General features: G+C 37.4%; 1 protein-coding gene across 2 annotated transcripts; it reads right to left on the bottom strand.

Annotated features, from left to right (window-relative positions):
- Window positions 1–1,013: 1,013 nt before the first annotated feature.
- Window positions 1,014–26,728, bottom strand: LOC124084537 (phospholipid scramblase 1). 2 transcript variants are annotated; one of them, XM_046431834.2, is made up of 9 exons: window positions 26,342–26,728; window positions 20,973–20,998; window positions 18,127–18,207; window positions 14,671–14,903; window positions 13,318–13,360; window positions 10,036–10,256; window positions 9,758–9,919; window positions 4,607–4,768; window positions 1,023–1,516 (listed from the first exon to the last, which is right to left on the bottom strand). In XM_046431834.2, the coding sequence occupies exons 2-9, from the start codon at window positions 20,983–20,985 to the stop codon at window positions 1,484–1,486; spliced, it is 948 nt and encodes a 315-aa protein (XP_046287790.1). In that variant the 5' UTR covers window positions 20,986–20,998; window positions 26,342–26,728; the 3' UTR covers window positions 1,023–1,483. The 2 variants fall into 2 exon arrangements, with proteins under 2 accessions (XP_046287791.1, XP_046287790.1); XM_046431835.2 differs by lacking the exons at window positions 14,671–14,903; window positions 20,973–20,998; window positions 26,342–26,728 and having other exon boundaries at window positions 1,014–1,516; window positions 18,127–18,195.

Raw genomic sequence — 26,728 nt, 5'->3', positions numbered from 1 at the left:
TGGCCTCTGGTGAGCTGCAGAGGCTTAGGGAGCTCACCTGGACATTGCTTCTTCTGTACTGTCCCTGTCCTGCTGTTGTCCTCCTCATTTCCAGTGGAGCTACTGGGGTTGCTGGAGCACTGCTGGAGCTCACGCTTGGGATGAGGACAGTGGCTGCTGGTGGAGCTCTGCTGAGGACAAAAGGGGATCTCCTGGGGTTCATTTCCTGAGCCCTTTGTCTTGTGCATGAGGCAAATCATGGCTGTTCATCTCTTTCCCAAGGCAAGCTCCCCACCCAGCAGATGGCAGCCCACCTTGCCTTTCTGCCAGGCAGAAGGCCCAGCTTGTGCCCTGGTACAGGTCCTACCAAAAGGCATCACATGCCCTGGCTCTTGAGAAGAGAGAGTTTGAAGAGGAAGTGGAATGAGGGGGACTTGTCTACTGGGTTAGATGAACTCAGAGTGCCACCTGAGTCCAGGGACCACATTTTGTTTAAAACATAAAATCATAACGCAAAAATACAACAATGAGTTTCTATGTCATATGTTTGATTATTTTTAAAGATAATCTGATTGACTATTGTTTTAGTCCATTAACCTGTGAACAAGAGTTTTTGTTCTGTTTAATTAACAGCTGATTAATCTCATTCTTACCACGATTTGGAATTGTTAGAATACAGGGGAGCTAAACATTTCATGTATAAATAATCACTTCTAAAATTATACCAATAGCAAAATTTAGAGTGGGTGAGTAAAAAAATTAATCTTTCTCTGGCACAGAATTATGTCCTAATTTTCTCATTGAAAACATTTAAAATTGGTAATTTATTGTCTTGTCAGTGTGAAAATTATTCTTTTAACAGAAGTATGGTTAGCAGGAACATTTAAACATACTGTGATTCCCTAGAGAACAAAATCCTCATCTATGCTTCCTAAATAATATCCATATTGAGTTGTATTTGACTGTAGTGGCAAAGAAAGCAGAAACTTATTTTTAACTTAAAGAAAAATTTATTGGTGCATTATAATTATACATAAAACAATTTGAATAGATAGTATTTGCAAAATAACATTAGGTGTTTTATGAAATAAATTGTAACTAAATGTAATAGAATAATCTATAATTTTATATTAAAGTTACTTTAAGGCTTTAATTTTGTTACAAAACAAAAAGCAAATGAGAGATTATAACTCAAAGCAGTTTTCAATATGAAGCTTCATTTCAAAATATAAAATATGCTATGTACTTTTTCTGAAATTCACAGTGAATATTAAAAAATATATAAAAATATACATATGTAAGCCAATGATTCAGAAAACCATTTCTTTAAGAAGCAAAACCATACAACTGAACTTGTAGGCATCACAGTTTTATTCATACACATGTGAGCACTTTTAATAATGAAAAAAAAAAACCACTGAATTTTCCTTTTAGTAGCCTCAATCAATATGCAGTCCCCCAATTTTCTGAGGATACTTTCATTAGTACATCATACTTCTCATTTTCATTCCTGATTTCTTTCAAAAAACATGAAGTCCTGTAAAGGAGCAAAAATTATGGAAATGAATTTTCGGCAAAAAAGCTGAGATAAATTTTCAGATAAGCAAGCTCAAGATATGACCACACACAGTAACACATCTGTCAAACAAGAAAAACTAAGTGTCATAAGTGAATCAGGGAAAAGTCTGCAACTGTGTAAGGTCCACTTTCACCTTTCCATCCCCACAGCAATCAAACTACATTTATTTATTTATTTGTTTGTTTGTTTGTTTGTTGCAGACAGACACAATACCTTCATTTATTTATTCATTCATTCATTTATTTTTTATGTGGTGCTGAGGATCAAACCCAGTGCCTCATATATGCTAGGCAAGCACTCTACCACTGAGCTACAGCCCCAGAGCCTTGTTTATTAATACCTATATGTACTTAATCAATCTGTTAATTCTCTAATTTCTACTTCTGTCATCCCCTTTGAAATCTTTATCTTTCAATCTGTCTTCCTTAGATTTTTGTAGTCCTTCTCTAGTAAGGTAACTTCTGTAGAGACATGCACCCTGTCAGATTTGCGGGGCATAATGAGAACCACCTTAGAATGTACTACAGATGGAAGTTGGTTTCCCAGGTTAATCAAACCTGTGTCCCCCAGCTTATTTTATTCCGAGAAACAAGGATTTCCAGCTAAACCCTTTCTTCTTCAACTTCAGTCAAATTCTATGGATTTTATTTCTCAAGTACCTATTCTTTTCCTTTATCCTGGCAGAGGTGATTATTAACCATTCCTACAAATCATTGGCTTTTGGGCTGGGGTTGTGGCTCAGAGGTAGAGCGCTCGCCTCGCACGTGCGAAACCCTGGGTTCGATCCTCAGCACCACGTACAAAAATAAACAATGAAATAAAGGTGTTGTGAACAACTACAACTAAAAAATAAATATTAAAAAAAAATCACTGGCTTTACAATATTGCAATTTTATCTCCTTTCAATCCCTTTTCCATATGGGCACCAGCATTTATCTTTCTAAAGGTTGAATTTATAACTATTTTATTATGCCTCATTTTAAAACAACCATTAATTACATAATTTTCAATGAATCAATCTGTATCTTTGAAAAATTGCTCAATCTTTAGAAGTTCTTTATAAAAAAAATTTAAATGGACACATAAAAACTACATTTATGGGTTCCACTTTTCAAGAGACCTATACATGGGGTCATGTCAGGTTATACATAGCTACTTCCTTAAACAATGAGCATTTTTTTTTTTGTGGTGAAAACATTCTAAATCCCTTTTTTCTAGCTTTCTTGAAATATGCAGCATGTTATTGCTATGTCTAGTCCTTAGTAATACACTAGGACTTATTCATTTAACTATATCTTAAGTTTCTTTAGCAATAGACCACAGAAATTTCCTAATAATCCTCTACCATACCACTTCCAGCCCCATTTCCCATCAATTTAAACAGTCTCAGCTTTCTTTCTTACCCTGAGCACCATACCTTTCATACTCTCTGCTTTGGTTAAACAGTTTCCTTAAGGTTAAGGTTAAATGTACATTTTAGGGAGAAAGAACACTTACTAAAGAACACAACTTTTTTTTTTTTCACTTATTGAACATACAATTTCCACCTAAGCTTTATTATAGGAAGTAGTAAATACTTTAGAAATAATAGAAATAATAAAAAAAAGCCCCAGCAACTGCTAATCCAGCTTCAACAATGATTAATATGACCAATTTTACTTCCATCTATTACTCTGTCCTCTAAATTCTTTTGTCCTCACACCTGTTATTTCAAAACAAATTTATGATATCAAACATTTCATGATGGAACACTTCATTATTCCTCTCTAAACTATATGAAATCTGTTTTTATATATTATCATCATCATATCTAAAACACCTTGATAATTCCTTCCTATCATTAAGTAGCCAGCCAATGTTCAAATTTCCCTGATGTCTTACCAATGCCTTTTTGTATAGGTTTGTTTGGATTGATATCTAAACATGATCTATAAACTATACTAGGTTGGTGGCTCTTAAGCCATCTGCTTTATTTTATCGTTTTTACTTACTTCAATGCCTATTTATCAAAGGAATTGAGGTCCTTTGTTTTGTTGTTGTTTGGTAATAGAAGTTGAACCCAAGGGCACTTAACTACCGAACCACATCCCCAGCCACTTCTGTATTTTATTTAGAGACAGGGTCTTGCTAAGTTGCTTAGGACCTGGATAAATTGCTGAGATTGGCAATCTTCCTGCCTCAGCCATCCAAGATGCTAGGATTATAGGTGTGCACCACCATGCCAGGCTTGGAAATGGGTCCCTTTTGCTGTACATTTTCTTACTTTTTTCTGAAAGATTTCATCCCCAGGTCAATGTTTAAGATAAGCATATAGTGTTTCAAACTTTGGCCACAAAGTAATCATCTCAGAGCTGTAAATAGATTAAAGAGATTCCAGTTCAAACAGATTTAGGAGGAATCTGAACATGGGGAGTTTGAAAGATACTTAGGTATTTCTAGTGTACAGCTGAAGTGAAGAATAATTCCTCTGTCTCCATAATCCTTAACTTGGGTCATTTTGAAATCATCTACACACATTTTTGATTCCGCACATTTGACTTGGTTGAATTGAGGTATGGCCTGGTACTTGGATTTCAAAAGGTTTAGAAGCACTGCTCTATCCCATGTATTTCTGATAAACTGGTAGTTGGATCCAGAAGCTACATTGTAGTGTTTACTTTTGTTGCTGTTTATACTCCTATCTTATGATTTAATTTTAATTTACAAATGAGTCAAGATAAAGTTTCCCTGTTCAACATAGATTCCTCCCCCTTAAACGTTAACATCTTCCCCAAAGCACTAATTGTGTGTTTTGAAACAAAAAAGTCCAAGTCAAAGACCCTCAGCATGATACATAAAAGTCCTCTCTTGTCTTCTGAAAATGCATAGACCCTTCAGACAGAAACTAGTCCCCTGTGTATCCAAAGTGTCAGATTCAAATAGAATTTTGAACCTTGGGTGAAATGGGAATCTTTGTAGAAGGTCATTTTGGAATACATAGTTTACTGAACCTTTCAAAATGGTACTAGAGAGACCCTCTGTAACCAGGATCAGTAGGAAGACACTCACGATGAGGAAGCAGGCTCCAAGCATCACAGCCTTCATTTTCACATCAAGGTCTAGAGGGAACTGAATCCCAAAATTATCAGCGTCAGTAAATGCCTCTCTCAAAAACCCAGTCCAGTGCTTGGAAATCTTGCCAACCAGAGATTCTTCATCAAGAGATTTAATCTGCATTGAAAAAAAAATAAATAAAGACTTAGTGATTTTTAGAAAATTTACAGCAAAGCTATAAAATGACACAAGTAGTGTATTAAAATTCTGCCCATATTAACTATGAATGTGCAGCCCTCATTAGATACATGCAGGCTCCTGTGTCTATTTATGGATATGTGAAAAAAAAAAAGTTTTATTGCACAGAAAAAGAATTAATAAATGTAGTTTGCGAAAGATCTAATATTCCTATTTTGCATTAATACAGATTATAATAAGTTATTTGAGTTGATCCAAAACAAAATTTAAGCAGAAAGGTATAAAAAATGTGATAAAATTTCTATAAGCCATGAGGAAGATAATTTAAAAGAAAAAAACCCCTCTTATTAGATTTCTGCTTTAAGAAATATGACAGAGGACTCATTACCAGGCATGGTGAGTAGAGAAACAGGACATGCCTAGAAAAGACTGGCTGTTTGAGTGAAGGAACTGACCAATGTGTAACTTTTTATGGGCTGTCCCAGGGTGGGATAAAGGCACGACTTGGGGGATGTAAACAGTAATGTCTAAAGCATCTGCTTTTGCAGCTCCATCAGAGGAAAGCCCAGGGCCATCACAGAATTGAGCAGACTGTGCCCGGATTAATGCCACTCAGGTAGACAGGTGGGGACTGAACACCACTGACACTTGTCTGGCCATGTACATCTAGGATTCTGTTAAACAAAGAGGAAGTGAGTCCTTCTCAAATGTGCACAAGGTACCACAAGTGCTAGCAACATACCCTGAGGCCCCTGTTGCAGGCTGGGACCTACTAAACAAATCTGGGTAGAATACAAAATGTTGGCCCATTTCATTTGGGTGGTGGTAGATGGCATCTTAAAAAATCTGAAGTACACTTCTGATATGAAATTGCAATAGCCTGGATTATTGTTCCTTGAATATTCATTTCATTTTACTTCCTGTGTAGGCCCAGGATTCTTTCTGTGCATGACTGAGCAGGAGTGGGTGGCTATGTGACTGCTTGACCAAGGTGTTTGCAGGTGACATGAATAGTGTTCTTCAACATGGCTACCTGGTCTGACCTGGCTCTTGCTCTGCAGTGGAAACCTATTAGAAAACCTCATCCCACTTGCTGCTGTGGTTACAGCCCTACAACACACATATATGAACAGAATCTAGACCAATTTGCAAATTAAGTCTGAACTGTCCATCTGAACCTAGCTATATCCATTGAAGTACACTTGACCTCCAGATATAGGCATAAGAAAAAATGCTTCTGGTTTTAAGCCACTGAATTTTAGTAGTTAGGTGAGATGAGACAATGTCATGATAAACAAAGCCAATACAAATCCTGGCTTATACCTGTTAGTATTTTATTTGCAATACTGCCATTTAAGCATTTGAAAACTTTATTCTATCTTTCAATTTTGAAATATTTTTTAAAATGAAAAATGAAACTTCATAACTTGGCAGCCATCAAAATCTCAACACTACATTGATAAAGATATTGCCACTTACCATTTTTGATTACTACAGCAAAAATTACAAATTAAACAGAATTTATGTCAGAAGTAGAAAATGTCCATTTTTATTTGGCATGAATTGAAAATGTGAATAATAATCTCTAGCTAAAGAGTTTTCAGGACTTGGGGGATGGGGATATAGCTCAGTTGGTAGAGTGCTTGCCTTGCATGCACAAGGCCTTGGGTTCAATCCCCAGCACCACCAAAAAAAAAAAGAGTTTTCAGGACAAGAAAAAATTGTAGCAAATTTTAGGTAACATATAATAAAATTTTAACCTCTGGAAATAAAAAATTAATATTATGTTATTATAAAAATTTAAAATGCATAAATTGAATACAAATAATTGGTGAATACTATTATAAAAGGGAAACCTTAGACTCATATGAAATATAAATAAAAAATCTGAATTGTAATATTGCACATAGTAACTGAGTATGTATCAAGGGCATAAAATGTAATAAATTATGACATATAAAAATGGTTGCTGATAAGATTTTCAAATGAAGAATTTATATAACATTTGGGATATTCTTGATATGAAGACATAACAATTATTAAGCAATTTCACCCTCATAACAACCATATTATGAATTCAGACTTCAAACAAACAAGACTGGAGTGGGATGCGTTTCATGTGGGCATATTTTTCCCCTACCGTGAATCTTTGAAGGAGTAACACTCTCATCTACATGGACAGATGGTCCACTTGGCTCTCCTACTCATCCTTGAGATAATAGTCTCTCAGACTCAACTACCATCTGCATGGTGAAAACTCCCAACTCTTTCCTCTACATAAGCAAGATCCAACATGACCTAAATATAAAAGATTAGCTTCCAGCAAATCAACAGTCTACCCCCAACTACATGATTTTTAACTTGGTCAATGGTATCATTATTCATTAGACTTCTCAAACATCTGACATCAGAATGATAACATCAGAATCATCTCTAAATTTTCTTTCACCCTTCATGGACATCAAAGGCATGAAATCAGCCACCCTCAGTGTACCTGGGAAATGTATCTTTGGAATCAGTCTTTAAAGTGACTCTCACTCCTGCTGTAGATCAAGCTATTCATAACCTCTTTCACTCAAAGGGGCTAGGTTGTGGCTCAGTGATAGAGCACTTGCCTAGCATGTGAGGCACTGATTTGATTCTCAGCATAAATAAATAAATTCTCATCTAAATAAATAAAATAAAGGTCCATTGACAACTCAATAAAGGTCCATTGATGACTAAAAAATATATTAAAATATCAACCTTCACATTATAAACCCTCTAGACAATGAATCAAGTGAATGCTTCTCAATTCTGTCAGAGATGGTACCTAGATATTATTATTCTAGATGCGTAGGGGAGAAGTCAATTCATTACAAATAATGGTTGCTTTAAGAAATCCCCAGAAAATGAATGCTGGATGTAGTCTCAATTCCTTAGCATCCAATATAAGAATTTAAAAATGATTCTCCAGTGTTTCCACTTATATCCCAAAATAAAATATATGCCAACTAAATTTGTTCATATCACTCCTTAAGGAACAATTATCGTTTTTCTTCTCTGACTCTGTGATAGACATGTCATCTCCTGCATGCAGAATGATGACTGTCCATACACCATATGAAGTTTTTATACACACACACACACACTACACACTATACAAATTCCTTTACAACTTCCTTTTAAAAGTTTCTACATCACATGTATTTTCTTAAGAGTTCACCATCTGCATTGTTAGACTGTGAAGTCTATGAGAGAACGGATTCACCACATATAACCAGATTCTAACAGAGGAATTGAAATCCATATGGATAGAGAAGGAAAACAGATAATAGAATAAAGCTGGATGGTGAGAAACCTTAGGAAGATGTGGGGAGAATACCAGATTTCCCACATGACATTGTGAGTAGCCCCTATTCAGCTAGAAAGGTGGGATCCAGTTTATCATACTTTCTGATTTTCTAGAAGAAACAAGAAATCGAGGATAAATTATAAAATGTCCCCATATTTAAGCATTTTGCAACCAAAAGAATTGGATTATAAGTTGAGAACTGTCGTAAGGAAATTCTCCCATGTAGTAAATACTTGAATATATTATAGTTCCAAAGCCCTAATTTGTACAGGGATAAATCAGAGATCCCAGAGCAGCACAATTTGGGCAGTATGTATTATACAGTAATCTCTCCTGATCTGTGAGTCTTGCATGCCAGGACCCCCAACAGAGCCTGAAACCACAGAGAGTAATGCATGCTATGTGTACTGTTTTTTCTTATAAAATGCCATACCTACGATAAACTTTCATTTGTAAATTGGGCACAGTTAAGAGATTAGTAATGATTACTAATAATAAAATAGAAAAATATAGCTATATGGTATAATGAAAATTATGTGAATATGGTTTCCCTCTTTCTCACTCAAAATATCTTATTATCCTGTTCTGATCTGTCTTGTAGTGACATAAGATGAGACAATGTCTGTGTGACCAGATGAAGTTCCCTAAGTGACGGAGGCACCATGACATACAATTAGTGTACTATGCAAGGGTTACGTGAACTCAAACTGTGGGAGTAGCTAGCTGCCCTGGTAACCAACTAATGGGTCAGTTACTAGTGGCACTCTTATCCAGTGAGAGTGCCCTGGAAGAGGGTGTCTCATGTCCAGCTGGACCAGAGGATTGTGGCTTGAGATTTCATCACACTACTCCAAATGGCACGCAAGTAAAAATTTAGAAACTGCATATTTCTGGAAAGTTTAATTTAATATTGTCAGGCCACAATTCACTGTGGAAAACTGAAACTACAGAAATTGAAACTAGAAAAAAGGAATCATTGGTAGCAACTTTATTAAAACTATCTCTATGCAACTGGGCTCTTTCTAAGAACTCAAAAACGTCAACATGGCCTTGTCAACATGACCTAGAACATTCATGGCCTGTAACACAGAAGAGGAGGGCTCTGGGGTGTCAGGCAATCAGACCTAGATGATAAGTCTTAGCATTCTGTTTAAAGCAGATGGGCTGGGGATGTGGCTCAAGCGGCAGCACGCTCGTCTGGCATGCGTGCAGCCCGGGTTCGATCCTCAGCACCACATACAAACAAAGGTGTTGTGTCCGCCAAAAACTAAAAAATAAATATTAAAATTCTCTCTCTTTCTAAAAAAAAAATGCCATATTTAAAAAATAAATAAATAAAGCAGATAACACACGGTGTCACTATTCAGAAACTACCATGTTTAAGTGCTACACATTTTGCTTGTTTTTATTTGACTACACATCTCTGCTGCTGCTTCTTTTTTTTTTCCCTATTGAGCATGATCGATACTGACCTCTAGAGTAGTGACCATCACTCAGACTGAAGTTAGATACGTGAGCACATTACCTCTCTTTTGAGGTATCAGAGCACAATACTTATTCCATGTGTTTATGATAATAAAATTATCTTCTTATGTTAGGAAAGCAAGTCTTATAAACATTATGACTATTCTTACCTCAAAATCAACATCTGAACAACAACTGCACACAACACAGGGACCGGTAATTTTCAGTACATCCTCTCTCTTCTCGTTTTGAATTGTAAACTTGGGCAGACACGGGTGCCAGTTCTGAATAACGTAACCTATGGGTATCCCAGGAGGAGCTTGTACTTCTATCTACAAAAGCAAAAGAATATATAAAATGTGATAACCATCTTAACGTCCAGGTTGAATGAAAGGGTGAAAATGCTTGCTGAACTCTTCACAGACTGCCCTGGCTATGGCACACAGACCTCCTGAAGACAGCAGGGGCAACAGCAGCTGCTACATGCCAGTGGTCTATGCAGGGTTATGACTTCTCGGCCCAAATTGTCAAGAACCTTCAAGGTGAAAGGTCTAGCGGGTCCAAAGCAATTTCGGGTACAGCAGTCATTTTCTTCCACTGCGAAGTACACCCTCTGTCCAAGACTGTTCTTGATTTCATACTTGTTATTAGTTTCAAAGCCTGTTAAGACTAAAAACACAAAGGAGGAAATCATAATCATCATTGTGTTAAGAATGTGGACTCTACCTAAGATGTTATCATATCCAGCTAGAGCAATTTGGGAAGATATCCCAGGTAGTTCAGGAAAGAGGGAAAAGATGTTTAGCAGTGAACCAGACCAATAAAAGAAAACAAGGCAAAAGGAGGAGGAGGAAAGTATCTTAAATAAGAAAAACTGAATCTTTAGGAGAGATGGGGTAATGGAAACAAGTGGTGTTAGCAAATGCCATAGGTTCTGTCATAATGGGAGGCTCTGCTGCTCAGGGTGGGTGCAGTGCTGGAGGTGGGCACAGGGGGGCTCAGTACTCAAGTATTATGGAGGGGTTATAGGATGTTTGCTGTGTTTGTATTCTATGAACTACTTTATTAAATCCATTGGGTTAAGATCTTGTGTTATAAATGATACTTAGGTCTTAGCTTTTACACTTTGAGCAAAAGGAATGAGAGGGGTGATCTTGATGCAATCATGTACAAAAGGACAGAGTGGGAAAAGAATGTGAGTCAGAACATCACGCGGGGCCAGTGCACCTTGGTTAGCTCAGCAGTTGTTATTCATCAGGTGAAGCTGGGTATTGGACAAGTGGGGAGGTAGACCATGGGCATCCAAAGTGAGCTCTACACCTTTAGGGTGCTAAACCCTTCATGAGGGAAAACAGAGGGATATAGCATCTCACCAATGCCCCCCTCATATTGATCCACACACTGGAAACCTCTGTTTTTACAGAGCCGAGAAGGAGTAGTTAATATTCCCTTGTCCACAGCCCTAGAATTCTTGGGTCACGGTATGTCAGAAGACTGACAAAACAACAAGTGATTAAAAGAAATACATGGAGGCCCAAATAACTCTCTCATGTCTGCATGGAAGGACTTCATGAGGATAGAGAGACATCAGTCAAAAGTTCTATCAACACGAACTTCCTCAGGTGTCTTTGGTGGGATTCAGAGTCCCGCCCATCTGCTGTAGCCAAATATTTAGAGAGGAAAAAAGTTAAAGTGGCTTTGAGAGGACTAATTTTTCACTAATTGCTTCATTAATACCTTAATCTCAGAAATCTTCAACTTCTTTATTTGTTGAATAGCATGGGTTTATATAATCTATGATTTTCCTTAAAAAGATGAAAATAAAACAACATAATTTCATGTTTTTGTGTTTCCTTTCTGATAAGTTTTGAATTAAGGAAAAATGTGAGTGCCTAATTTGCTGACAGAAACTGAGAAATCATGTTATTCACATAACTCATAATATGAAAAAAATATCATTGACTTTACACATTGGGCAAAAAAAAAAGAGAGAGAAAGAGAAAATTAAGGACTACCTTTTTAAAAAAATTTTTTTGGGGGACTGGGGATTGAACCCAGTGGTGCTTAACCACTAGCCAGTGCTGACACTGGCCTAAACTGAAGAATTAAATACTAGTAAATTTAAAAATCATACTTCAAGATGAAGCTATATAACATATTCTCAAATATTTAAAATGCTTATAAATCTAAAAAGAGATAAGTTTATATGCTATGGAATATATGGTGTCTGGCTATGAGGATTTTATAACTTAAATGACATATACCACAGAATAAAATATTTTCAAAATTTAAAACAATAAAGGACTCCCTTTTAGGGACCTGGCATGGTGGCACATGCCTGTAATCCCAGTGGCTCAGGAGGCTGAGGCAGGAGGATTGTAAGTTCCAAGCCAGCCTCAGCAAAACCGAGGTACTCAGCAAAACCGAGGTACTAAGCAACTCAGTGAGATCTTATCTCTAAATAAAATACAAAATAGGCCTAGGATGTGGCTTTGTGGTTAAGTGCCACTGAGTTCAATCCCTGGTGCAAGAGAGGAAAAAAAAGAACTCCCTTTTAGAGTAATGTTAAAAGAAACTAATCAAAATGATGAATAATACAAACATCTAATAATTGACATTATTAATACCTTAAATGTCATAGGTGACAATTGTGTAATTTCATAAAATCCATTACCCTGCTTACATAGTTTATATTCACCCTTGGAAAGGAACTTTGCAAAAGATGGGGTTTAACAGATGTATTCTACAAATATGCCGAGTTTCTATTATTCTCTGGTATCTGGAATAATGGTTCCTATATCTCCCTGAGTGTCATTCCCTAGTAGCTTCCCTGAAGGATCTAGTGACTTCCCAAGTTTATTACTGCATCTGGAAGCCCTGGACCTTTGGAAGCATCTGGAGGCCCACTCTGGAGCAGCAATACTCTTGCAGAAGAGGCCTCCAGACCAGCAGTGACCCAGTGACCCTGCACCCCAGGAAATAACACGCAGATCACGGAATGCACATTCCACAGGGTTCGTCTGATTTCCCAAGAGAAACCGTGGGCATGAATGATAATTTTCTAAAACATCCCCATCTTGCAGAGTGTGGTGGCACATACTTGTAATCTCAACAATTTGGGAGACTGAGGCAGGAGGATCTCAAATTTGAGACCAGCTTCAGCAACTTAGTGAGAATCTCAGCAATTTGGTGAGACCCTGTCTCAAAATAAAGAAGAAAAAAATCTGTAACAGGGAGAATGGAGATATAGTTCAGAGGTAAAATGCACCTGGGTTTAATATCCAGTAGCAAAATCATCCGCCTCTGAATCCAGAGATCACTTGCTTTGGAGATGTATTAAGGTGGCTGAATTGACTCTTTCCCCTTCTCAAGGTGATCTCAAGTTGGGAGAAAAGTGCTCAAGTGGTAAAAGTCCAGTAAAATGCTAAAAAAACTTTTAGTGATTTGAAAAGAGAGAGAAGTAAAAGTAAATTTTGATAGTTTCCTTGTAATATTCGTATCTAATATCTATATCATAAGGATATATACCCACTATACTCATATTTACCATTGGACTAATTTTCACAAATGAATTGCTGATAATGTACATGATGAATTATGATAAAATTTCAAACAGACATTTAAAAATAACCTGTTTGTTTCACGTGATTAAGAGTACTACCTTTGCAGTGACTGATAATGCTTTTATCTGCATAAATCTAGAAATATGATGGATATAATGAATACACACCTTCCAGAAGCTCAACTTGCTGATGAACCAGAATCTGATCTATCTGTTAAAGGAAAAAGAAAATTCACATAGACAATTGTGAAAATTTAATGTTATCAATGTTTAACAGTTTACATTACTGGTTAGTATAAAACTAAAGTTAACATTTTTTATTGGTGAAATATTTGTTGAAAATTTTCACCATTAATCTGGGAAACTTTAGACCAAATAAAACTGTCTTACACTGAAATTAAAAACAACAACAAAAATATATAGTTTTTTGAGGAAGAGGCTCAAGAGAGGTATGGATAATTTTTTAATCATTTAAAAAATTATCTGTCAAGTTTCAAAAATTGTAAGTGTAATATCATCAGTTGTAGTCACTAATAATTTCATCTATGTATTTTATGAGATCCTGATTTTTAAAATATGTGTTTCAGAATTTTTTGAAAAAATATGACAATGACCAAAAAATTCCTATGGTATGTGCTGCTTGAAAACATTACAAAAAATTAAATTATTACAGTGTGAGTCTGAGGGACCCCTGACTTACTGAGCAGTGGGTAGACATGGTAAGAATATTGGTTCTCAAGTGTATAGACACTGAACACTCAGCCCTTGATGTTCCTATTTCACCCAGCTGATGTCTCACATTAAACTATGTTCAACTTCATATTGCTGAAATTCATATCATGTAGGACAGTAAAATCCTGGCCTTTTTTTTTTTCTCTTCCTTATTGGTGGCATTTATAAAACTGGGCCTTCCAAAGAACAAAAGTATCATCATAAATATGTAGTTTTATTGGATATAAAAAGATGAGTCATACACAAAATTTTAACTCTTTGTTTGGTGCCATTTATTAAAACTTGGCAATAAATTTTATTTAAAGTTCTTCTTTTCTTTTAATCCAAAGAAACTATGTAGTGTTGAAAGAAAAGCACTGTGTTCAGTACCAAAGTCCAGGTTATACAGCCAATCTCACTGCCATGGGGGTTTGACCCTGGGCAATGTGTGTGACTCTTATCTCACTCTCCTCTCCTGAAAAAAATGCTGTTAATTATAGAATGTTATAGATTCTCTATAAAGAGTAAGACAACACATGTATTATGCTTAGGATGAATACTAAAAAATAGTGCTTAAAAATTTTGCTATTGGCTCATATCACAGGTTTAATTCAAGGTCACAAAAAACACAATTACCCAGACCTTTGTGCTTTGATTAAAAAGTGAACTTCAATGAGAGGAATCAGTCATCTGTCAGCAGAAAATGTTTTACCATTTTCGAATTTGGTGAAATATTCATTTGTTACCTTCGTTATGTAAGTTGGAAGCACAGGTTTGTCTTTCACGAGTATTTTATGTATCTGAAATTACCTGAGTTAAATATTCCAATCCAGGTGGGCAGTCTAGTGGAGGGGGCGGTGCAGGCATCCATGGTGTCCCTACAGGCCCACCTGGTTGGTTTTGGACAGGGAAGCCGACTGGGCCAGCACCTGTATAGTTGGGTGGTGGGATTGGGTAGCCAGCCTGGGGACCTAGATAGGCACCCTGGGGTGGTCCTGGGTAGCCAGGCTGCATTCCTGGGTAGCCACTGTGTCCTGGAGGTCCTGAAACAAGAGTCATTGAAATAATATGTATCTGCACAGAAAACTGGAACCATCAACCCACTTACAATTACCCCAGCTATCTATGATCTGACCTCTAAATTCAGAAATCTAGTATCAATGAGGTTTAAATTTTTCTTTTAATCTTTCAGGTTTTTCATTGCAATATCTGTGGTTTCAGATCTACTCTCTTTTGAAGGTAGTGGGTTGAAATAAGAGCTAGTTGGCTGCCCTGCTTTCAGCATTCAAAACTTAGATGGAAAGAAAAAAAAGTGAAAACTTGAACACTTGAGAAAGTGAAAGAAAATAAACTATGACCTAGAGCCAATGACATAAACATCCTGGCAGGCCTTCAAGGACAGGAGAAAAGGCATTGCAGAAGATCTAAACTAAAGTCCTGGGCATTTCAAGCGCCAAAGCACCTAAAGAACAAAGCAACTCTGGAATTCTAACAAAGGATAGCTCCTGTGACTATAGACCTGAAGTGTATTTTTTTTCTCTCTCTCTCTCTTTCCCTGAGGGATGTTTGGGAAGATTTGGAGATTTTTTTTTTTTTGGTCACAAGCATGATACTGGTGACCGGTGGGTAGAAGGCAGGGTTGCTGCTCAATATCCTAAAGTACCCAGAACAGTCTCCTGGAAACCAAGAACTTCCAAGCCCAAAATACTTCCATGCCACTGTTGAGAAATCCAGGTACAGAGGTAAAGGTATGCATCCTTCTAGCACATTCCAGATACTTACCTGGATTAACAGTGTGCTTGGAGTTTTAGTCCACACTGTATTCATTAATAAAGTCTCCATTCATTTAAAAAAAAATCAATAAACCCCATTATGATATTTAGTTTAGAAATTTAAATTTCACATTATAACAACCAATGTGCTCTCTGGAAATAAGGAAGGCAAACATTGTGAGAGGCAAAATTCTTTGGAGTAGTTAATAAACAGTAGAAAAAGACATTTAGTAGGCATATACTCTATATTCTCTGAATGTGTGATTACCATGAAGTTTTATAAGCTTATTTACAGAGCAGGAATTTCAAAGATTACGATATACTTTCTAAAGACTATGTTCCACTATGTTTTATCATTAAAAGTCATATAAAATTGAATACTCAGAACAGGACATTTATTCTGACAAAATTCACATACCAAAACATTAAGGCTAATGGGCTGGGGGCGTAGATCAGTGGTAGAGCACTTGTCTAGCAGGCACGAGGCCCTGGGTTCAGTTCTAACACCAGAAAAATAAATGAATAAATAAAATTACTGAATCAACTTAAAAATGGAAGCTAACAACCGAATGAACCTCATAATAGTGTTTTTAAATTAAGATTTTATAAACTATTCCTTCTACAGTGAAGAGATACTCAAAGGTAATAAATTTGTCACAAACTCTGTTATAGAATTGAGGGATTCAGCTACCCATGGGGAAACCATCTCTTTGGGGGGTCAACTTCTGGGAGATAAAAAAACAAAAAGATTTCCTTTTGGTGTCATGGAGAAAATATGGGGGAGATGGCAGCAGAGGAAGCTTCTTTAGATAGATCTAATTTATTTTGGAATCTAAAGATAACAAGGGAAAAGTTTTATATTAAGATCTGGTAAGAAATCACCCAAGAGGAAGGAAAAGCAAAGATAAACCCAGACTTGGGGAATGAATGTGTCATGCTTGTGAACAGAAGGCCCTAAGAGAGGATGAACAGCAGTGGCCCTCAGTAGAACAATAGGAAACAGTTCATCTGCAGACAAGGTGGGGAGGCATGGTCAGGAGCTGCTATTTTCTTCCCCCTATGATCAGCAGGCATTGGAGGATTCTGAGGAGAAAAGTGAGTTCCATGATGTCATTTGTATCTTACAACATTTTTCAAAAGTGTTGAGCCCTAGGATTCACAATGGGAAACACAGAGGCAATCCTTGTCCCTCTTGCCTAATGGGAGATACAATTTTATATGTACCCTATTCTAGAGTGCTCTAGTACCAGTAGGACTTTCTAGCTGGAATTGGAAACAAATGCTTTGAAGTAAGGGGCCAGGGTTTTATGACTCTATATGCAGAAGGTAGTTATTGAGATGGGAAATGGAAGTGTAGGTGGATTCTCCCTGAGGGATCCCCTCTCAGCTAAGATCCAGAAGACTCACAGCAGTTGAATAGGTCAAAGGCACAGAACATTCCAGAAAATAGTCCCTGCATAGTAACACACATAGGCCTTTAAAAATCTGAAAGATGTCCAGTCTAGCTGACCAGCAGAGAGCCTGCTTTAAGAAGCATTCAAAGTGAAAGAGGGTAAAGGCTCCTATGACCCACTCTGGGCACTTATCCTAAGAGTAATGAGGATTCAGTGAAGGAGAGCTGAACACACATCTGTGATGGGAAGAGATTAATGTTTTTAAAGATCACAGGCCTCAGGGCAAAGTCCTCAGGAGATAAGTCAACAGAGATGTGGAGGTTTGAGCTAATTGCATATATTATTGACATGATTATAATCTTCTGGTTGATTATTCCTCAAATCAAAGGATTAAGCATAGAGGATTACCTAAAATATGGATAACTGTCTCATTTATATAAATCCAAATTGATTTAACATAATATTAATGCATAAATGACCAACACTTATCATTTATTATTTGCATTGTGCTCATAGTTTTCTTTGTATTTGCATTTAACCTCCAAAGCAACCTGAATTAGAGAAAACATTACCCCCAATTATAGATAATAAAAGTGAGTCTTTGAGGTATAGCAGCTTGTTCAGGACCATCACACAACTGTTAATCCAGAATGTAGAACTTGAAACCTGACATTGTCCAATATTGTCTGTGCCTCAGATTTTCCATATGCATTAAGGGGGATAATCAATAGTACAGTGGTCCTTCTTTCAGTATCCAGGGGGATTGGTCCTAGGATCCCCCTGGGATAGCAAAGCCAAAGATGCTCAAGTCTTTTATATATAAAATGGTACAGTATTTGCATATGACCTATGCAAATCCTTGCATAGATTTTAAGTCATCTCTAGACTATTTATAATGCCTCACACAATGTAAATCCTACATAAGTAGTTGTTACACTATATTGTAACGATGAGGAAGAAGTCAGTAAAAAAGCAATTACTTTAGTGCAATTTCGAGAAAAAAGAACAACTAAAATAAAGAAACTTTCCCCCTCACTCTTCTTCTGTCCTTAGGGACAGAAGTTTAATGTTACTCTTTCTTTTTTAATCAAATATTTTACCTTGGAATGCTGTTGGTGGATATGGAGGGGAATATCCAGCATCAAAACTCGTTCCTGGTTGGGGAGCATCAATTGGCATGTCTGCAATTCAAACAGAGGTAAATGTATGTTTGTTTAAATAAAATATATATTAGAAAGCAAAAATCATTGTCCTTAGATAATATTCACTATGTGGTTTTAAGCTATATTGAAACAAAGTAAATTCATTTACCCTAAGTTGTGTCTGTTATGAGAGCTAATTTTTTTCAAATATGTTAATGTATGCTCAGTTCTAGTTTTTGATTTTGTGATAAAAAGATAGTTTTAAAACCACCTGCAATTCATGAAGAAAGCAGTAAATAAAACTAATTGGATGTGGCAATGGTCACAGGATTGTGGATGATTTTTAAAGAATCTGTAATCACTGCTATCCAGGGGGATATCACAATTAGCTTTAAAAAAATTGTAAATATAAAACTTGTACTTCAGTATCTATTTCATGCTTATTGTGAAACTACACTGATAAGGTTGAAACATATAAAATTTCCAAAATAAAACTCATTCTGACCTACAAAATCCATGTTTAATTATAATATACTAACATTTAACTGTTATCTACCAATTATCTGCTTGAATAGTTCAACTTCCTAGTTCTTCATATTCTTTTTTCCCTAGTGATTCATTTATCTACCCAACCCATCAATAAATATTTACTCAGTAGTTCCTGTGTCACCCATAGGCTTTAGGGCTGCAGTGGCCCTGCCTTCACAGAAATGATGGTCTAGTGGACACTAAACTTATATTATTCTCACCTCTACTTCCTTATGGGTTACCGACTGGAAATTCAGAATTGTTTGTTTTGGGATCGTGAAGACATGACACAGATATAGAAGGAAATATTAATTGGACTTTGAATCTCATATTTTCTGTATGTGTCTGTATTATGAACTTCCAAAGGCCACTCAACTCCTGTAATTTTACTGGCTTATCAGGAAGCAGACTGCACCTCCCTCCCTTTCAATCAGTGTGGTAATACCTTCAGCAGAATGTAGTCACCAAAACTGCAAATTCAAGCAATGAAAAATCTCCTACTTGAATTAGGATTTTCCTTGGACAGACACCACAATGTCTCAAATTACCACAGTTCTCTGATATAGCACAGGTCATTTCATCCCAACCATCCTCTTCTGTTTCTCAGCTAGAAAAGCAGCCCAGCTCCCTAGTTCTCCAGCTTTTAGGATCTTGCCTGCAGCCCCACTTCCAATGTGAGTTAGAAAACAATGGGATCAGACTAACAAGCATGATTGTTTGAATTATGTACCACACACACATCCTCAAGAAGAGACAGACTCAGAAAACTGGAGCTCATTATCTCTGGGTTTGGGTTCCAGTGCAATGATCCTAATTCAGGATTACCAGGAGGAATTCACACACACATACACACACACACACACACAAATAAGTGAATGGGCAGATGTTCATGTAGATCAAAAAGAATACAAAGAGAATAGGAATTAAGGTCTATTTCTGTATTTCTAAAATGCAACATAGAACTATTACATTGTCTTGAAGATATTATATTTTTATGTCTCCATATGTGTATTCATATATGTATGTGCATATTTACTCATGTACATATACATATTTTATTTTTATGCTCATGTGTGTGTGTATATACGTGTGTGTGTGTGTGTGTGTGTATATATATATATATATATATATATATATATATATATATCTGAAAAAATAAAAGGTGGGCATAACCATGGACAAATTAACTTTTCTGAATTGAAGTATCTCAGAGCTTCTAGTATATGAAGCATTACATCTATATAAATTTACTTTTGTGGGGTGGGGGGTGGGCACTGGGGATTGAATCCAGGGGTTCTTTACCACTGAACTATACCCCCAATCTTTTTTGGGAGGGACAGGGGGGATGACAGGGTCTTGCTAAGTGGCTAAGGCTGCCCTCAAACTTGTAATCTTCTCAAAATAAACCTACTTTATAAAAGTTTAAGTTTTACAAATAAAATTAAGCCAATATAGCAGTCATTAAGATCACAGCTGGGCACAGTGGAGCCTGTCATCCCAGAGGCTCAGGAGGCCGAGGCAAGATGGTCACCAGTTCAAGGCCAGCTTCAGCAAAAGCGAGGTGCTAAGCAACGTGGTGAGACCCTGTCTCTAAATAAAATAGAAAATAAGGCTGGGGATGTGGCTCTGTGGTCAAATGCCCCTGAGTTCAATCCTGATACCAAAAAAAAAAAAAAAAAGATTATTTAAGACATTGATCAGGGCTTGAATTATTGTGAGAGATATATATGTTTTTATCTATCTCCATAAAAATAAAAGGGAGAACACACATCATTTCAGAAAAACAGGATTTGGTTTCTGGTATTTTTCCTAACATGTAGATAAAACATTAAGATTGATATTTATTTAAGCCTATACACATGTGTATATTCTGAAAAATGTATGAGTATATGTATCTGAGATTTTCATTACCATCACCTGACATAGTGAATTTATTATGTTAATAAGTAGGACTTGAATAAATCTTCTGTGTATAAAATGCACAGAGAGTAGAAAAATTGTTCTTGATGAAATACAGTATACTTATCTATTTACCAACAAGTCCAATATGTTGCTCTCACTAAGACTTTCCTATTATTAATGAAAAAAGATTGTTGGTGGTGAATATTGTGTACACCTTTAGAGTAGAAATACTGAACTAGACATTGGATTCTGGAGCACAAACAACACAAAGCAAACTAAATTAATTCAAGAATTGAATAGAACATTGTAACAAATAGCAAGTAAATAGATTGAACATTATAGGAAAGAAAAGTAAATACTTATGAATTACTTACTGTGTTTCTCCATGATTTAAATAGTTCTGGAAAAAAAAAAGATCTGATATTAGTGCACTGTCTATGAGTTTATAGGTCAAATATGACGGTGGAAAGACAGTCCACTAGAACTACAGAGTCACACTCAAGGGACAGTCCTCTTCATTAGCTGACTCTAGCCTCATCCAGGCATTGGGAGTTTCTGGGCTTGATCTGACTCCCTAGGCTGGGTTTACATATAGGACTTTGGAGGTTATCAGTCAGTCTATGACGTAGGAGTCAGCAAAAGAGCCACCAACAGTGGGTGGGCCTGGGAAGAGGAAGGGCAGCTTGTCTGAGCATGTGGGTTGGAGATAAAACAGTTGCATAACTGAATTTTGCCCCATGTTTTCACTGTAATCAGCACACATAAAATGGGGTTGGAATTTACAGTAGGTAGGGAGGAGACTGAACAGAGGTGGAAAAGCCTGAGATAGGATCAAAGTACTGCAGGACAGAAGTACTGAGTAGAAAGATCCATCAGAGAAAGAACTGTAAACAGAGACTGAATTCATATATGCAAAATCTCATGATGAATTTGGTCAACACCATATTGGTGTTGATACATTAAAAGGAATACCTATTTGCATAAAGTAGACTAAGTATCTTCACAGATACATACAAATTAAATGACTGATAAATTCTAGTACAGAAATAGGCAGTATCCCTTAGTTAATATGCTGAACTACATATCTCAAAAGTTTTTATCTGTCACCTGCATCTTTTAAGACATCAATCTTCAATAAGCTTAGTTAAATGCCTTTTAATTAATTTTAACAGTAATTTTCTTTTCTTTTCTTTTTCTGTGGTGCTGGGGATTGAACCAGGGCCTTATGCATGTGAGGCAAGCACTCTACCAACTGAGGTATATCCCCAGCCCTTTAACAGTAATTTTAAGGGACCTTTTTTTTTTTTCCAGTCTTTTTCAACTTGCCTACCAATATCAGAAAGGCACCAAACAGTATATTGGACAAATCCTAAATAACATCCAAAAGGAAAAACACAGGCAGAATTTTATTCTTTATATTTTGTGAACTGAATTTTAAAAAACGAAAGATCCTTTAGCTTCTGGATTGCAAACCTATACATCAGAGATGGAAAATATTTTTGTTTGTGTTTAAAAAGTATTTCTTCTTAGAACTTAGTTGTTTGGAGCTAGGAAGTCCAGCAAGCCACAAATACTTGTAAACTAGAAAGATGAGAAATTTCATAAGCTAATTTTGTACATCATGTCAGGTGGATCTTAAGGACGTAGTACTGGAAGGTTCCAGATCCCTTCCTAATGAGTACCAACTAAGAGAAAACACAGTATTTTCCTAGGGTTACAGATCATTCCCTCCTGATCCAGAAATCCTAGGAAGGGAAACTAAACAGAGTACAAAACAGGACTCAATTGTTCCTACTTGCTCTTTCTCCTCCTAGTTGGTTGCATTATTTTGAGTCTTAAAATATAAGTGAAATTGAGTACCTATTGGCAAAAATGCTGTAGAATAAAATCTGGATCCTCATTTTACTGTATACACACACATACCAGGAATTGAACCCAGGGGCTCTGAACTGAGCCACATCCCAGCCCTTTTGTATTTTATTTTGAAATAGAGACTTTCTAAGTTGCTTTGGACCTTGCTAAATTGCTGGGGCTGGCTTTGAACTCATAATCCTCCTGCCTCAACATCCAGAGCCCCTGGGATAAAAGGTGTGTGCTACAGAGCCCGGCTTTACTATAGGTTTTAAATGTAGCAATTACAAAATATCTTAAGCATTAAAACTGGTATGTCATAAGCAATATCCAAATGTTAATTGGTTCTTTTATCTTTTCAGGTGCCAATTAATTTTAACAGTAGTTTTCTATTATAATAGAGTGCTATTTACTTGATAAATATAGTCATCTACCATGTGGGTGCCTTCTCTTCCTGACCTCTTATTGGCTGTTAGGAGCATCTTTCCGTTTTCTCAACTTTAATGGATCTATTTCAAGACATATCATTCATTTTGGAAATAATTAGGTGTGCCCTGATTGAATTAGTAAATTTAACATAACAGCTTTTAAATAATGGTTCTTGCTAATCATATATAAATATAAATAAATATATATTTTTTCCAGGAAGAGGAAATCATATTTATGATGCATCCAGAGTAAAAAGTCTATAATAAACTCATAATATATATTGTATGATTGGAATCATAATTACACCTGAACAAACAGAACTCCAAAATATAATCTGATGGTTGCATACTTCTTCCTACATTGAATGAGAACTTTGGTGGTAATTTTAGCATCATATGTTACAGAAATATATATATATATAAGTTGTTCTGTCAAATGTCATAAGTCCCTATTGCTGCTCTGGGCTATTTGATCATTGTAAAATACTCCCACTAGGGAGAGGGAGAAAAAGGATGGAGATTTTCAGCTGTGACTTCATAACTCATACTACAGTGACAACCTCTGACCGAACACTTAGGATCCTAAAATTTTTATTGCTTTCAAAAAGTATTTTTAGAAGATCATAAAATTACTATGTCTACACAATGTACATAAAATAGATTTGGTTTATTTACCTGGATTTACTTGTTAATTATCTAACCACAAATTTCCCCCACCTCCATCTCCTGCAAACCAAAAACACAATATAAACAAGTTCAATACCAAGATGGTGATGCATGATCTGAAGAGGAAAAGGAGGGTCACTGGAGTAGGCCAGGAGAAGAAGACAAAATTTTTTGAGGATAGTCAAAAATTAAGTGATTTTAACGTCCTTCTCATTATGTTTGTGGGTAAACTGTGTGCATTTAAAAATGTTTCATGAACAGCTAATGAGAAAAATATTGCATCTGTTTAATTGTGGTTATGTTAATAGATAAGCAGAGCAAAACAAGGGCATTTACAGGAATGGGTGGAGGGGGAGGAAAGGGGAAAGGGAAGTAATTTGATACAGCAGGACATAGACTTGCAAAATAGGTGTCTGATGCAGGATGGAGGCAGATTTTAAGTGCAAAGTAGCTTGTAACAGGAAGTCTTCCGTAAAATCCACTTCTGTAGTTTGGGCTCAAGAAAACAAAACAAATGTGCTTAGAACCATTTTGGAAAGAAAGGATAGTGGAATGAAATAGACATTATTATTGCTGTGTGTATATACATGACTGCATGACCAATGTGATTCTGCAACCTGTACACTCAGAAAAAATGAGAAATTATATCCCATCTGATTCAAATGTATGATATGTCAAGGTCATTGTACTGTCATGTGTAACTAATTAAAACAAATAAAAATTTTTTTAAAAAGATACAAACCTAAAAAAAAAACATTTGGGGATAGATTCTTATAGTATTTTACTGTAAACCTTGAATAAGAATGTAGATCATACATCTACTCAGACAAACTTAGTAGTGTCCAGGGTTTTACAAAACTAACAATAAACCAAAGAGGTGAAATAAACAAAAACTCATCTTCCAAGTCGGCTCCCAACTTTCAATGACATTTGTTAGAGACCGCCTTTAATGTAATGCCTTTCATATGTAAGACAGAAAAGTTTTGTTGCTCTTGTGGCCATGTACATTTTTTTTTTACTAGGCCAGATAAGGATTTTCTAAGCATTTATCAAACAAAATTTGGAAAGCAAACATTTGTTAGTATTTATTAACAGGGGTATTGGGCACTATGCAATATTGTGTTATAGTGTGTGTGTGAGTGTGTATGAAACACATACATTCATGGTACACACATCCTCCTGTATGCTTACATAAACATTTACCATCTCAGTATTCACCAAGTGGAAAACGTGATTCTCAAGAGTACTAATTTTAGATACAGAACAAGCAAGTCTCTATCCAGGCATTTGAGTACTATACAAAGGCACTTGGGGATTTAAACAATTAAGATAATTAAATTACTACAGGTAGATGACATATCTAAATCCTTACTTAGATGATAGCTGTGATGGTATTGTCAGGAAAGCTAAAAAAATGTCTATAAGCATCCAGGTCATGAAGTTATGCTTGTGGGGTGTATACCAGGGACACTGAATGGGGGCGGGGGGAGGGGGACACCACACCTCAGAAGTGTAGACTCCCAGAAGTGTCTTGACGCACCCAGGAATGAGAGGTCGGTGAGATGGCAGAACAGGGAAGGGAGAAGCTCCTCAGAGGTGAGGATGGAGGGTGCACAGGGGCAGTTCACCTACTGTAATGTCCCTCCGCCTGTGCGCTAAGCCCCTTTACAGATCTTGGTCTATCATCCACCTTATTTACACGCTGCTTTTCTATCCAAATGTAGAAACTCATTTTTTTTTTTTTAATTTCCGTGTGTGCTCATTGTTCAAAGCCCTACTTAAGAGAAAGTTCTGCTGTAAGGCAGGATCAGGAAGGGGAAAGAGCCCTGATGTGCCTAAGACTTCTCACCAAGCTGCAGCTCTCTAACATGTCTCCAGTTGCCAAACTTGAAGAAGTGACTCTGGTTTCTGGAACTGGGAAGTGGTCCTGCCCAGACATCCAGGAATCCAAGGCATCAATAAAACACCCCCCCCCCCCCCCCCCGGGGGTGGGGGGTGGGGTCAGCAAGGAGCAGCAGGCACTTTGCCAAATACTTGAAATAATGGAAGCGAGCTTTGCCTGGGGACCTTCTGCAGTGCCAGGTGGGACTCTCACACCTTATATTAATGCACGTAATGCTCTTTCTTAACTTGGTGGTTCTTGTAATAGTTACACAATTTCAGAGATTTCAGAGATGAGGCAGCTAAAGGAACATGAGTGAAGACACTGGCCCAGAGCCCATGGACGTGAGGCAGGATGGAAGCGGGCATCTGAAGGGCTCACCCACCATGCCGGTCTACCCCTCTTTCTTTCTTATTCGTCTTGTATTCCGGATTGCCAAACATAGTTTGAGCTGCAGCCATAATCCTATTAATGTTTGCTGTTCAATGGCAGCTAGCAGTTTTACTAATCCTGCCTTATAATGCCCCACGAAGTTGGCCCAAGCTCTGCGCTCACCTTCTGGCCATGATTTAGTACTGCTCTCTGAATTGTGAAGTGGTGCCACTAACTGCAAGTAGAGCCCTTGGGGATCCTCCACACCCCCAACAGGACACACCTTTGTCATTATAAACGTCCTGGGATGGGCCAAGAATACCACCCGCACAGCTTGGGTCCTGGCTGAATCTCTGCTCCATTCCCGAGCTCATTCCAGGTCCCTCAGAATTCCCTCCCCAACTTCTACCCACAGAGCAAACAGGACACAAGGACCCTTGTGCCTCTCCGCACGGGCAGCTCGCTTCACCTAGGTCGCTCCCAGAAACGTGCGCAGGTCCCGCGCCCCCGCGGCGGAGAGGCGGCGGAGAAAGCCCTCTCTCACCTGTGGCTCAGGCTGTTGGGAATCCGGGCGCCAGGTGGAGGCTGCGTTCCTCTCGACTCTTTTGCTGATGGCACAGGTGTTACACAACCTCCCCTGAAGCTAGCGAGGAAACGCCTTTGAGTGAAAGCTAGCGAGGAAACTTTGGCGCGGACACCAGGGGCTCTGGGTTTCGTTTCCTGGATCCTGCGTATTCAAGAATTTTCCTCCCTTGCCCTGCGCAGATGCGCCGGGTCCCCCCAGCGCGGTCCGGAGTCGGCCAAGCTGGAGGCGGAGCCGCTGCCTGAAGCCAGCGGAACGGCTGCCCCGCTGCTTTCCAGCTCTAAGAGAGGCCCCAAAACTTGTCCCGGGGTTAAGGCAGAGATGAACTGGCGCCTACACCACCTTGAA

Source organism: Marmota monax, unplaced genomic scaffold (genome assembly GCF_021218885.2).
Source record: "Marmota monax isolate L192 unplaced genomic scaffold, Marmota_monax_Labrador192_F-V1.1 WCK01_AAM20220418_F8-fsc00022, whole genome shotgun sequence".
In the NCBI taxonomy this organism is placed as follows: domain Eukaryota; kingdom Metazoa; phylum Chordata; class Mammalia; order Rodentia; family Sciuridae; genus Marmota; species Marmota monax.
Note: the sequence above shows the minus strand (reverse complement) of the source record. Positions and strands in the feature narration are given on the sequence as shown.

Excerpts from the sequence above, each read along its gene's own strand:
- LOC124084537 (XM_046431834.2), bottom strand. Across the intron at positions 9,920-10,035 it reads GCCCCTGCTGTCTTCAGGAG|ATAGAAGTACAAGCTCCTCC; the intron begins GTCTGTGTGCCA and ends TTGCTTTTGTAG. Across the intron at positions 1,517-4,606 it reads TTGGAGCCTGCTTCCTCATC|GACTTCATGTTTTTTGAAAG; the intron begins GTGAGTGTCTTC and ends GCTCCTTTACAG.